We start from the raw sequence: 14,886 nt of genomic DNA, 5'->3' as shown, positions 1-14,886 counted from the left end.
AAGAGAGAGCTATACTTAGTTTTGTAACATTTATGTAGTTGTTTAATTTGGATGGGCTTGGAGCTAACGACTTAGAGGAGACGAAATCAGCTTTTGTTTTTTAATAGAAAGCCTGGGTGCAAGCATTAAAGGGCCCCACTGGTAATACAAATGCACATGGTTGTTTAGTGTGTATTGGGTGCTTCTTGGGAGTGAATCTGTGGACATCTGTCACTTCTGGGGTAACCAGGAACTTCTGGGCCTTATAACGAGCAGGACATGTATGCACACACACCTCCCATTCTAATACCAACTTTCAACTGCACATATCTGAAATGCTCATAAGGACAGATTTAAGTTTAGCCCTGAAAATCAGCATTTCTCTTCCCCAGCTTGGACAAAGGGAATACATTTTCCTCTAGGATTTATTTTTGATGAATTATCCTTGATAAACTCAATTTATACCCTGTTTCTTCAAGGGTAATATTTCAAGCCCTTTCTCCCTCTTTCTACCAAAAGGGTACCCAGACATTTTTCATGATTTTCACCTGTGAAAACAGAAAGATGTTTGGTCTGGAGTAAAATCAGACGATTCAGCAGTTGAGCAAAGTATAACTGTGTCTTTTGTTTCCCCATTTTCCCTTCACTGTGGGTATTACTTCATTATCAGATGAGAAAGATGAAAAGGCCATGAGGCTAAGTAGTCACCACCCCTTGCCTCCCCGTTGAGAGTCGGCCACAGACGAGCTGAGTGAGCCAGGCAGGGCCCCTCCACCAACCCGCTCTCGCCAAGCAAAGCCCCTTCTGCAGCAGATGCCAAGAAACACTTGACAAGGACATCTCTGTGCAGGCACAGGGACTGCCTTGGTGGTCCAGTGGTTAAGAATCCACCTGTCAATGCAGGAGAAATGGGTTCAGTCGCAGGTCTGGGAAGATCCCATATGCCTTGGGACAGCTAAGCCTGGGCATCACAACTACTGAGCCTGTTCTAGAACCTGTGAGCCACAACTGTTGACCCTACGCGTTGCAATGACTGAAGGCCATGAGCACAGAGCCCGTGCAACAAGAGAAGCCACTGCAATGGAAAGACCACACACCGCAACCAGAGAGTAGCCCCGGCTCGACGCAACTAGAGAAAGCCCACGCGCAGCCAAAAAGAAATACATCTTAAAAAGTGAGTTTTTAAAAAATTAAAACAGAGAAGCATCACATGACACAAACAGTCTCTCTCAGTATTTGTGCATCAAATGACTCTTCTGAGATACTACCAATTTATCTTCCCTGGTAACTCAGCTGGTAAAGAATCTGCCTGCAATGTAGGAGACCCTGGTTTGATTCCTGGGTTGGGAAGATCCCCTGAAGGAGGGATAGGCTACCCACTCCAGTATTCTTGCCTGGAGAATCCCCATGGACAGAGGAGTCTGAAGGGCTACAATCCATGGGGTCGCAGAGTTGGAAATGACGGAGCGATTAAGCACACAGCATAGCTTGTCCTCGTAGTTGTCAGCTAGAAACAAAAAAATGTTGGGACGTCTACCTCTATCCCCAACTTCCTGGGGAAACTGCCAAACCTTTGTGTCCCAAGGTCTTTCCAGGGGGAAGGGCTGTGAACAGTGCCTTAGTGTTACAGAGGCCACCCCGAAGAGTTCCTCTCTAGACTGGACTCAAGGTAAAGGCATTTGGAGGATGAGTCTAGGGTTGCCCACTCTTCCCCCAGTGGGAGAGGAGGGAGGCTGCTCATTGGTCAGGAAGAGGCAGGTAAGTGACTTTCCAGGGCCAAGAAGAGGATGCCAGTGTTAGCGGTGCTGGTCGTGGTGGTGGTGATGCTCTTCAAATTATGGAGATCTGGATTTCATTTACAGGGAGTAGCTCCCGGTGGAGGAGGGTGTGTGGTGTGCTCACAGTGGCAGAAAGTGCATGCCTTGGTTTAGCTCGGCAGACAGTCCCAAGAATCAACCTGCAAATAGACCCCCAGGAGGCTATCTGCTGAGTCCCAGGGCACCCAGAAACTTTATCCAGTTCTATCAGACTCGATCCTTAGACTTTCTTTATGACCCCAAGTGATGAGAACACATTTCTTAATAACTACTGAAATCAAGTCAGATTAATCTGATTTACAAAAATTTACAAATTTGATACTTCCTATACTAGATGGTCAGGGAGAAAATCTGTATGTGGTACATTTTTAATAGAATAAATCAATCTAGAAACGATTTAGAAGGCTGGTTAACAAATTACAATGGAACCACACTATGGGATATGACACAGTCATGATCAAGGTGTTTTAAAGAATTGTATTTCCATAATTTAAGAAATGAAAGCAAAGGACTTCCCTGGTGGCCCAGTGGCTAAGACTCCACACTCCTAATGCAGAGGGCCTGGGTTCAATCCCTGTCAGGGAACTAGACCCAACATGCTGCAACTAACAGGAGTTCACATACCACAACTGAAGATTGCATATGCCACAGGAAAGATCAAAGATCCTACATGCTGCATCCAAGACCCGCAGCCAATGGAAGCAATACACCCAACTATTAGCCTTGGTTTCTTTTATACAATAGCATTATGAGTAATGCATGTGTACCAAGTTGCTTCAGTTGTGTCCAACTCTTCTGAGACCCCATGGACTGTAGCCCACCATGACCTCTGTCCATGGGATTCTCCAGGCTAGACTACTGGAGTGGGTTGTCATTCCTTTCTCCAGGGGATCTTCCCGACCCAGGGATGCAACCTAGGTCTCCTGCATGGCAGCCAGATTCTTTAAAGTCTGAACCACCAGGGAAGCCCTTAAAATGAAAGTGTTAGTCACTCAGTTGGAAGAAACTTAGCATATTGTGAGTAATGTGCTTTCTTCTTTATTTCTCCAAAACGAGGGTAATACTGGGTATTATACTGGGTAAGCATAATATTTTTAGAGTGGATCACTGGAAGGGAAGACTTTCTCACAGAGCATTTAGAATCCAGAAAGATTCACATCTTCAGTGACCTGAAGGTACCCACACCCATCTCGGGTCTCTCATGTGTTATCTCCTGCAGTTAGATTCCAGGTAAAAGGTTCATCCTCCCAGATGGCCCCTGAAATGAGGACACAAATTCACAGGGAAAACACAGAAACGGAGCCGCATTTCCATTCTCATGTCATGCAGACTTTTGCAGGAATCCAGAACTGCACAGACTTCCAACTTCCAAAAAAGCAACAGTTAAAACAGAAGAGCCCAGAGCCGTCCATTCAATTTTGAACATGCAGATCATGCGTTCACATTTTAAGGAAACAGATGCTCCCCTCCAGAGCTCTGACACCATTATAGTAACTTCATTTTAAGGCTCTTTCAATTTGACTCCAGGTAAATTAGGAATTTTAGCCATTTTCTATGATCTCTTGGATATTTTTCTACTTTGCAACCTCTTCATAATATGTAGATTATGTGATTGTTTTATTTTTTCCTTTAAGAGGTCTGGCTGTGCCTGGAGAAGAGGACAAGGCAGGCTGACCCCCAGACAAGGTGCAGCTGCTCCCACTTCCGGGATTTCTGTCAACCTGCCGACTGCCCACCTCACGTCCTACCTGGAACATAGCACAGACTCGCTTCTAAAATAATGCCTTGAATCAGCTGCTCTCTGACTTCCCTTCAAAGCCAGAAAGAGGTAAATCCTATTTAAAGGCGATAAGGCTGGCTCACCATCATCTCTTTTTAGCATCCTTCCATCAGCAAGTTCCAAATCTGGATCTCATTAGCTCAGCCCCCACCCACCCCTTTTAGATGCGCGTTCCTGCAATTATTATTTAGTGGTGTGCTTCCTCTTGAAGGAGTTGATGTAAAAGAAAAGGCCGATGAAGAATAGTGCTGTTTTCCTGTTGACTCTGTCTGTTATGTTGATGGATGCCCCTTTTCTGAAGGCATGAGCAAACAACGCTTCTTTTAGAATTTAAAACAAGGAAAACAACGTTGTCTCGTGAAAGGAGTAGTATTACTTTGTCTTATAAGGAGTATATCACATTTATAGAAAATATGTATGTCATAAAAGTCAAAGCTACATTTAAGGTTCAAGCTAATCAGAGTTAGCTACATTTGTAAATTTGTCTCCTCCTCTTAGGAGGTTTTGCCTTTCGATTTTTAGTTTATTCACCTGAAGGTAGGTGTCTCTTAATGGCAAGCTGCCTTAAATCAATCAGGTTTTTTTTTTCTCTCTCTCTCTTTACTTTTTACACAAGACAGTGTGCATTATAAACAACAGTTTCCGAGGCTCCGGCTCCTACCGTCCTCCTTGGAAGAGGCTTGGGGCAAAGGCGGCAGATGCCATTGTAATTCAGAGAGCCTGGAATGCGCTTAAAAGGCTTCGGGATAAAAGGTGTCCGCCTGAGGACTGTGGTTACTACGGTGATGAAAGGAAAGGCACCTGCTTGCAGGCTTTCAAATTCAAGTAAAATACGAGTATAACACACAGTGTGCTAAATATACACCTTAGAAGGCATCCTTACGAAAGCCTTTATTAAGCTCATCCCCACAGCCCAGACTTCAGTCTGGAGAGGGTGCAGGGGTCCAGGCCCCGGGGTGATGCCCCTAGAGCTTAACTACCTTGCTGTGAAACTGAACAAGCTTCCCTGCTAACAGCCTGCCCTGGAGGTCTGAAGATGTCCATCCCCACAGTGAAGAGGACCTCAGAGAGCAGGATCAGAGGGGATACTGTGGTGCCCGAGGTCACCAAGCTTTGGGGCTTGGGGCCAGACCCTCTCCAAGCATCATGGGAGTAGAGGCTGCTGTTATTTTCAAACTCTCGTTTCTAAACACATATATCCCATCACCACCACCAGCTGCCCTCCAGTTTTCCTGGAATGATTTTCAAATGAAAACACACCTTGTGAAAATTCTGAAGAGGAGCTTTTCAGGCCAAAGATTCTTTTTTGTTTTCTTTTTTGATTTTTGGCCACACCTCACAGCATGTGGGATCTTAGTTCCCTAACCAAGGATCGAACCTGCGCCCCTAGCATTGGAAGACCGGAGGCCTAACCACTGGACTGCTAAGGAGATCCCAGGCCAAAGATTCTGTTTCCCTCTAGTTCTGCTACAGGAAAGAATACCAGGGTTTGGAGAGGGAAGGAAAACAAGATTTAGAATGAGACGACTTTCCTCTTGCTATCAGGCTGCTCTTGCAGAATGAGACTCCAATCCTGCCGTGCACTGGCAGAGTGACCCCACAGGGAAGCTCTGTGAACCTTAGTTCTCACTTTTATAAAAGAAGCAGTATCAGCTTGATGTAAAAATTGTGGTGAAGAGTCATGGAAAAAAATTCACAGGAATCTGTCAACTATAAATGATGGAAAACGTTTAGCTGCCCTTATGCAGTACGATTCTCTTAAGGATGGTTCAAAACGGCTTGGCTCCCTACTGGAGATTCCATGGTTTGTGGGGTCCTATGTGAGGAGAGGATACAGCCCACCTCTTACCGCGACCACCTTGCCTAAAGTCGGTAAATGATTACCAACTTCAAAATAGAGATTCTGACATCCTCGGAGGCTCTGAGAGTCGCTCCTTTATCAAAGAGAAGGAAGAACATCTTCATTTTCCAACCTTAACTCTCATCCCCTCCTCCTTCAAAAAAACCCTACCGTCGTTGTAACTTATGTTTTTTTAAAAAAGCTCTTGGGACTTCCCTGGGGGTCCAGTGATGCAAGTGGTGCAGGTTTGATCCCTAGTCGGGAAAGTAAGGTCCCACATGCCATGAGGTGTGGCCAAAATTTTTTTTAAAAGCTCTTGAAAAAATTCTCACGTATCCCATTATTTGCTGCTGCATCAAAAAACAAAAGTCAGCGTTGACCATTTATTTCAGACTCTAAGGAAAAAAGAATAGTGAGGGGGACCCCAAACTAGAAAACCCCACATCACGATGTCAGGTCTCTACTCTGTAAACTAACGGCAGCCTGTGAAACCACAGGGACGAGCTTATACGTTCGCTTCCTTTTCTGAGTTTCTGTTTGGTGCACGGTATGTGCACAAGGAAATCATAAAGATGTCTCTATTTTCCATGAATTACAGAAACACATGAGAACGATTAAAAACGCGTGCAAAAAATTAATGGTAAACACCCCCTCGGAATTGAGATGGGAGAGTAGGATCACGGGTCTCTGCAGCATGCGCTGCCCAACTTTTCCTTCTGTGTCTATTTGTTTGGGCAGGAACTTTCTAATTTGAGCTCCTGACCTTGGAAAAGATCAAAGAGACTGATTATTAAGAAAAGGAAGGTGAAGAGGTCACTGACACCTGACCGAACGGACAGGAGGTCACATAGGCATAAAAGCCAGACTGCTACATGCTTCTTCCTAAGCATGGGTATGTTTGGGGCCTCACAGTAAATACCAAATAGTTCTTATCTGGGAGATAATAAAGAAACAGGCCACGTTTGGGAGAATCAAAGGATATGAGTGGCCATGTGCCAATGGACCGGTTGGCACAGGTATGCAACTTGCCAGGTTTCCAAGTGCTGGAAATTCTCCCACTTCCTTCTAGCTGTAACATTCTAAACTGTATTAGGAAACAGGGGGCACTAAGGATCACGGGAAAATAATATATTGACACTGACTCTGGCATCCCTATACTGTAACTTACTAGCTGTGTGGCCTTGGGCAAGTTACTTAATGTCTCTGTGCCTCAGCTTCCTCATTTATAACATGGGAACCACAGGACACCTACCCCATGGGGCTGGTGTGGGAGGTTTTAGGCTTGTAAAGTATTTAGAACACTGCTTGGTGCTAGAGATATGTCTGCCCCTATTTTAACTGCAGTTTTGTGGTTTTTTTTTTAAGTTATTTTATTTATTGGCTGCACAGCACAGCATGTAGGATCTTAGTTCCCCACCAGGGATCGAACTTGTGCCCCTTGCATTGGTAATGCAGAGTCTTAGCCACTGGACCGCCAGGGAAGTCTCCATTTTTACTATTAAGCTATATATGTCAGTGACATGGTCTGGATCCCACACTGGATGTTTTGGAGCCGTGTGAAGGAAGAGTCCCAGAGCTCTGCAGGTTGTTAGAAGGCAAGGTTTGTCTTCTGCCATGAGGAAGCTGATGCGGCCGGAGCCCCACTTTTCAGAGGGGCTGAACAGATCTCTGAACTGCTGCTGCATTGCTGCTGACCCTGCACCTCCATCTGTGGGCAAGTACATGAAATGCTTAGAAGCAAGCATGCTATTAGTGTTCATTTTTAATATTCACTCTCATGATTAAAACAAAATGCACAAGTTTGGGAATGCTGCAAGCATTTGGCTCCAAGAGGGTGAAACCAGGGCAGGAAAAGGGACAGGCTGACACAGATTAGAACGCCACACGCAGCCGAGTGAAGGCAACGGGGCGAGGTGCGACGAGAAGAAAAGGTACTAACTCGCTGAGATGATTCAATTTTCATCAAGTACCTTTGAATGTCAAGTTCTGCCTGAAGAGAGACCAGCATGCACTGCAAAGCCTGTGTATCAGGAGAAAAAGAGAGAGAGAGAAAAAAATAGAAAAGAAAAAGAGTGAAAACAGGAACAGAAAAAGACTTGACCCAAAAGAATCATCTATTTGTTCACAATGAAAATGCAGCACAGTGAAGCCCTCTCCCCCAGAAGAAAGGCAGGAAGGTGGCAGTTCCATCCTTGGGACTCAGAGAGATGCAGGGAAGCCAGCCCTGACTGGCAATGAGTTTCCCCCAAAATATCTCACTGTGGGCCCTTCTAAACTCCCCTGGATCAGGGGAGAATAGGTCACCCTGGCTTGCTGTCCTTGAAGGTGTCTCAAGGCTGCAGGAGAGTAACCAGAGTCAGAATGAAACTCCTTCCTTGGTTAGAATGCAGTCTGGTGGTGAGCCCGAACATGCCATCTTGACTGGCACTCGTCACTGGCCACCTGGCTACTTGACAAGACCAGAGCCCAGGACTCTGGGCCTGTGCTCTGCCACACGGGATGACCAGGACTTTTTCATGAAAAGATCCAAGGTGATCTTCCACTTACAGGAACAGAAGATCAGAATTATTGTTCAGGGAACAAATTCTGCCATCTGAACCTGACTGGCCTTGGAGGATGTCTTCAATTTACTAGGCTCACTGTACCGGTGTTTAAATATTTCAATTCTTGTTGATCCATTAATTTTTGTACTACTTAATTTTTTAAAAAACCATGGTGGAAAATGGTTTAGTTTTAAAAAAACAAAAACTTCATCATCCTCATGCAAGAAGAATGATTCACTCTTGCATCCAAAATTGGCCAATAAAAATGTAAAGCAAAGTCTTAAAGAGATATCTATACAGTCATGTTCATGGTGGCATTCTTCACAGGAGCCAGGAGGTAGAAGCAACCCAAATGTCCACCAGCAGATGACTGGATAAACAAAATGTGGTCTATACATACTGAAAGACATTCAGCCTCGTAAAGGAATCCTGTCACATGCTACAACACTGATTAACTTTAGAACATGATACAAAGTGAAATAAGCCTTCACGAAAAGACAAAAACCGTATGAGTTCACTTATTTAAAGTACGTGGTCAATTCAGACAGATAGAAAGTAGTATGGTGGTCTCCAGGGGCTGGGGAAGGGGGTCCCTACATGTTTTTAATGTATGAGGAGTTTCTTCCTATTTTTTTTAAGTTTTTTTTTTTTTTTTTTTTGATGTGGACCATTTTGCAAAGTTTTTATTGAATTTGTTACAATATTGCTTCTGTTTTTATGTTTTAGTTTTTTAGCCACTAGGTATATGGGACCTTAGCTTCCCAACTGGGGATTGAACCTGCGCTGCCTGCGTTGGAAGGTGAAGTCTTAATCATTGGACCACCAAGGAAGTCCCAGGCAGAGTTTCAATTTAATAAAGTGAAGAGTTCTAGAGACTGGCTGTATGACAACATAAATGTACTTAATGTTACTGAACTGTACACTTAAAAATGGCTGAGGTGCTAAGTTTTAAGTCCTGTATGTTTTTCCATAAATCAAAAGAAAAGAAAAAAAAAGGAAAGAATCAGTCAATGAGATGTCATGGCTTGGCAGCTCACTTCATAACTTACTGCACACACATACAGATATATCTATATGGATAATCAGCATACACAGAGCCTCTAAATACCATCATAATTGAATTATACAATATCCATGATTCATATCACCACCACAGATTGAGATATAGATATGGACTATGTGTGTATTTCTTTTATCTCTGAATTATTTTGTATTATTTAGAGCCTAGTCTCACACATATCAGACACAAATCTCTGCAAGAAAAAGAACACTTGAATTCAGAGGGCTATTACCAAATGTACAAAAGGCAGGTCTCCAGACAAGAACTGTACTAAAATATTCTATTGAGATTGCATTTAGGGGTTAAAAAAAAAAAAAAAAAGGAAAAGACCTTGAAGGAACTTTTAAGAGAAAAAGGGAGTGACCCCATTAGAAGAACTGTTAGCTAGACTGACCTCCTAAAGCCCTTTTTGAGGTGAATATATTCTCGCTTGAAAGGGGAAGGTTGCTGTAGGGGGTTTGATTCATCAACTATCAAAGAAAGACCCCAATACAGACCACAAGTAATAACCCCCTCTAGGTGCATGATAAATAAAAGTGTAAGATGTAAATAGGATGACCGATCTGAAGAGTTGCTGTGGACAGACAAGAGGGGAAAGGGTACAGAAAGTCAGACTTTCCATCTCAAGGAGATGTGGAATAAAACAGGCCAAAGGCAGAGGACCTGGGAGGACATGGCCCAGCACAGAGACCACAGAGAACGAGATGGGTGAAGGAGACCTGCGCCCTGAGGACAAGGCTGCCAGGAGGGGAGGGGCAGAGACCGCAACCTCTCTCTGCCGGGTGACACAGCAACAAGCTCAGAGAGCCTGGGCAAGAGGGGACGAAGGAAGTCACCAAAGCAGCTACTGTGGGTGAGAAGCACCTGAAACTGAAGAAGAAGGGGCCAGAGGAACACCTAAACGGTTACAAGGTTCCACACTTCAAGCAAAACCAACCCTGGCTGCATCTTTCTTGCCCTTGTTGACTGAGGTCAGGGAAACATAGAAGGTGGAAGAAGCAGAGCAGGAAGGACCCAGGGGTCCTGGGGAGGTGGGAGCTCATCTCAGGAAATGCAATGGAGAACCTCCCTGGGGGTGAATGGTTAAGAGTCCATGCTCCCAATCCAGGGGGTGTGGGTTCGATCCCTGGGCAGGGAACTAAGATCCCATATGCCGTGGGGCAACCCCCCCACAAAAAAAAATCAAAAAGAAAATGCAATGGCTTCCACAGAGAAAGGGCTCTAGAACTTGAGGCCACAGAACCGCGAGTCTCTACAATAACATAAAATTTCTCAGGATTACAAAATGAAACTCACGGGAAACTTTTTCACTTCTCTCCAGGCTCCATCTGCGTGGAAAATGTTCTGAGCCAACAGTAAGAAAGCAGTGAAAGAGAAGTGTATTTTATTAGGCCACTCACATACTCCCGTCAAATCAAGCATGTAGGACTTAGAAGTCTGATTTATGGATTTTGACTATAAACTAGAAAATTGTTCCTAAAAAAAAAATAAGTAAATAAAAGGACTAAGTGGGAAAGGAGCTGAATGTCTGTGAGTCACTTCAGACAATGACAACGATGATCAAGTATTTTAATGATATAACGAGGTTACATCAAGATTAAGGGAAATGTGGCAGATTCATTTTGATATTTGGCAAAACTAATACAATTATGTAAAATTTAAAAATAAAATAAAATTAAAAAAAATAAAATAAAAAATAAAAAAAAAAGATTAAGGGAAATGTAACTGGAAAAAAAATGACAGGTCACCACCACAGGGAAACAGCTGGAGCAGCAAAAATAATAACGCTGTACAAATTAAACAGAAGGACACTTTGACTTCCTCAAAGACCCCTAATAAATCTAATAGCTATCCGAGGATGAAAATGGCAGAGAAACTACAGATGTCACTGTTACACAGAATGGTACTTGGGATGTCTTTGAAAGACCAAGTGGGGCTGGAAGGAAAAGACGATCAACAGTTTTCATGCAGCAGACAGAACCAAAGATGAACAACATACAGTATTTATGGGACTTCCCTGGTGGCCCAGTGGTTAAGAATCTGCCTCGCAAGGCAGGGGATGTGGGTTTCATCCCTGGTCAGGGAACTAAGACCCCACAGGCTATGAGGTACCAACTAGAGAAGCATCACAATGAAGACCGAGCACAGTCAAATAAATACAGTTCATTTGTTTAAAAAAAAAAATACCATCTTTATAACAGAAAGTGATGAGTAATATTTATTTTCTCTGTTTTGCCATATCTAAGTTTTCTATCATATAGAGTTATATAATAATAGAAAAAGAAGAGTATGGCTAAAGGTGGCAAAAGTGCAATGTAGGTCTCTAGTGAGCAATGAGAGAAAACCTGCAAAAGATGTTGGAGGTGGCCAGATTTTTTGGTTTTGTTCAGAAATTGGAGATTCTTCTGACACCACTTTTCCTTTAGTCAACTTTGACAGCTTGGGAGTAATTTAACCAGTCTGAAGACTAACTGTGGTTAAAGACAATGCATTCAGGAAAAAAAATGAGAAGATCTAGTGAAAACATGTCTATATTGGCTTCCCAGGTGGCTCAGTGGTAAAGAATCTGCCTGCCAGTGCAGGAGATGTGGGTTTGATGCCTGGGTCACAAAGATCCCCTAGAAGAGGAAATGGCTACCCACTCCAGTATTCTTGCCTGGGAAATCCCATGGACAGAGGAGTCTGGTGGGCTGCAGTTCATAGGGCCGCATAGAGGTGGACATGACTGAGCGACTGTGCACGCACAAGAGCCCGTAATTACACAGCAATGGCCGAGTTGTCCACCGTATGTTCCAACATGAAGCTCTAACTGCGAGAGCCTCAACTAAGATTTTTATTCATGTTTCTAAATTTACGGACACATATTTCCTCTTCCTCCTCTCTTACTGTCAAACATTCTTGTTCTTTATTTTACAAACTGAGAATTGTCAGTATTAGTTTTCACTGAATCCAAGACTCAAGGGAAGCGAAATGCTATTTTTATCATAGTTCTGAAAGCCTTCTACTGTCTTCCTGATTGTGAAGTCACATGACAGTGATTTAATTTCCTTAAGCCTGACTCTCCTTATCTGTAAGTGGGGACATTAATAGTATTTTTGTCACACAGTTGTTATGAGGATTAACTGAGATTGAGGCATTAAACACGATACATCATTCCAGGCTTAGACTAAGAATGCCAATGCTAGGAATTTGAAACGTTAAAAACATACATTGCATTATCAAAAAGATGCCTTAGTTAACAAATAACCAAACAATAAATGTCAAATGTCTTAAAATTTTGCACACTGCTTTGATTTAGCCATTCTATTTCGAACAATTAATTATAAGGAAATCTACAATGACCCACAAGAGAGCCCCACATGGCGCTGTGCTTGTATATTGTGAGGTGAGCACACAATGGAACCAATCAAATCAAACACCACTAAGGACGATGAGTAGCTGACTCTGTAACAACACAGAATAAAGTTCACACGTATAATCATGCTAGAAAACTGGCACATGTGGTTTTCTTTTGAATTTATATGCTTAGAAACAAATGGATATACAACAAAATGCTAATCCATGTGTGCTGTTGTTTTTTCGCGAAGACTCTTTTGCAACCCCATGGACTGTAGCCCACCGGGCTCCTCTGTCCATGGGATTTTCCAGTCAGGAATACTGGAGTGGGTTGCCATTTCCTTCTCCAGGGGATGTGCCCGACCCAGGGATCAAACCCACATCTCCTGCATTGCAGGCGGATTCTTTCCCGCTGAGCCACCAGGGAAGCCCCGTGTCGGTAATGAGAGCATAAATGATTCTTTTATTCTTTATCTGTTCTTCCTAACAGTTCTAGAATTTACAAGCATTACTTTTGCAATTAAAAAATAAGAAATTATTTTTAAAAGTCACCTGGGATTTGGCATCAACTTATTTGTGCTTCCTTTTCTGATTTCTTCCTACCTCCAAAAAAACTTAGCATTGAGTATGAGTTATGAGTAAAACAAAAGGAGGAAAAATACTAAGATTATATTTAAAGGCATTGCTGCTATCACTTGTAATCTTGCCGTTTTGTTTTCTCATGTTGATTAGTGTCAGTTGTACCACAAGGCGGCGCCTGGAACTTAGCAAGTACAGTAATGCAGTAGCCAGCCCGAGGGAAGGAAGCAGCTGGCATCCGAAACAGGGAACAAGACACACTCCACAGTGATTGCTTTGCAAAGTCTTCACCCTCCTCAGTATATCCTCACGGGGTCCCTTGTATTAACACAAACTCACTTTGGCCAGTCTCTGAAATAAAAACCACAATGGGCTGACTGCTTATGTAGTGACTACCAATGATGGAAGGGAAAGAGAGTTGATTTAAAATTAGTAGCCACTGTGACACAGAACAAAAGAAACCAACAAAAGCAGGTGTTGGGAAAACAGTCTTAGAAATTATTCTATCCTAAAGACACAGAATAACCTAGAGATGAAAGCAATTTCAGGTTATTCAGGGTGGGAAAAAAAAAAAAGGTTACTCAGTTGAGAAGTGTTAGTCACTCAGTTTCCTCTATCCATGAAAGTCTCCAGGCAAGAATGCTGGAGTGGGTTGCCATTCCCTTCTCCAGATCTTCCTGACCCAGGGATTGAACTCAGGTCTCCTGCACTATAGGCAGATTTTTTACCATCTGAGCCAACAGGGAAGAGCCACCAGTTGAGAAACCCAATTGTAATATAATGCCTTTTAAAAAAGTGTTTAAAATAATAAAGATGGAATAAAATTAGGTGGACCTGTGAGACTCTGTAAGTCATGCTAAGATTTATAACCAATGTAACAATGCAGCAGACCTTTGAACAATTTGGGGTCATTACAGGCTCCCCCATCCCCCCTTTGTAGTTGAAAGTCCATGTATAACTTCCGACTCCCCAGAACTTAACTACTAATACAGCCTATTGTTGACAGGGAGCCTTAATGATAACATAAACAGTAGATTAACACATATTTTATATCTTACATGTATAGCTACCTATATTTTACGTATTCATGACATATCTTTACTTAATTTTTTTTTTTTTTGGTATTTCTAGGTTATGAGGTTCATCTGCAAGTTTTTTCAAACCACTGCAAATCTCAAAAAAGTTTTCCAATATATTTATTGAAAAAAAATCCACGTATAAGTGGACCCATGCAGTTCAAATACATGCAGTTCAAACCCATGCTGTTCAAGGGTAGACCGTAATTTTAAAATGCAGCATGAAGTCTGAGGATTCTGAAAGACAAACACACAAATTAAAAAGGCTGCAACATGTAACAAAAAAGAGTCCAGGGTAGAAATCATAAGAATTTCTGATTAAACTTCTGATTAAATAAAAACCTTAAGAAATCTTAAGAATTTCTAATTAACTAAAAATCCTCAGTAATTCTGTAGTGAATTTAGGACAATGATTGGTAATATGACTTTTGGCAGGAAAACTGGGCTTAAGCCTCAATTTCAATACTTAATATCTCTGAGACCTTGGGATGCTATCTTGGGCCGTGTACCTTGGAATGCCACCTTCCTTGGTCATGTGTAGCTTCATTATCCATAAGATAGCAGAAATAGTAATACTAAGACATAAATTACAGTTTGTTGTATGAAATAAAGTAACTTATGAAAAATGCTAACCCCAGTGCTTAGAAGTCCCTGGCAGTCCAGTGGTTATGACTTCACCTTCTAACGCAGGGAGTGTGGGTTTGATCCCTGGTCAGGAAGGGAAGATCCCACATGTCTCAAAGCCAAAAAAACAAGACATAAAACAGAAGCAATATGGTAACAAATTCCTCAAGACTTTAAAAACAGTCCACATCAAAAAAATCTTAAAAAAAAAAAAAAAAAAAGTCTGACAAATAATAGGATTACCACCACTCC

General features: G+C 42.5%; 1 protein-coding gene across 22 annotated transcripts in view; it reads right to left on the bottom strand.

Moving 5' to 3' along the window:
- The window catches only part of KIAA1217 (KIAA1217 ortholog), a 348,846-nt gene that overhangs the window by 174,955 nt on the left and 159,005 nt on the right, over nt 1-14,886 (bottom strand). For 13 of the 22 annotated variants that reach the window (XM_055543822.1, XM_055543798.1, XM_055543811.1 and 10 more), the window contains one exon: nt 7,356-7,436. The exons of 7 other annotated variants lie outside the window; for them this stretch is intronic. In XM_055543822.1, coding sequence (XP_055399797.1) covers nt 7,356-7,436 — 81 coding nt within the window. The remainder of the gene's footprint in view (nt 1-7,355; nt 7,437-14,886) is intronic. 2 more of the 22 variants (XM_055543818.1, XM_055543816.1) reach the window with 1 other exon arrangement.

The sequence above is a fragment of the Bubalus kerabau genome, chromosome 13 (assembly GCF_029407905.1).
Source record: "Bubalus kerabau isolate K-KA32 ecotype Philippines breed swamp buffalo chromosome 13, PCC_UOA_SB_1v2, whole genome shotgun sequence".
In the NCBI taxonomy this organism is placed as follows: domain Eukaryota; kingdom Metazoa; phylum Chordata; class Mammalia; order Artiodactyla; family Bovidae; genus Bubalus; species Bubalus kerabau.
This window is presented reverse-complemented; position numbering and strand designations above follow the sequence as displayed.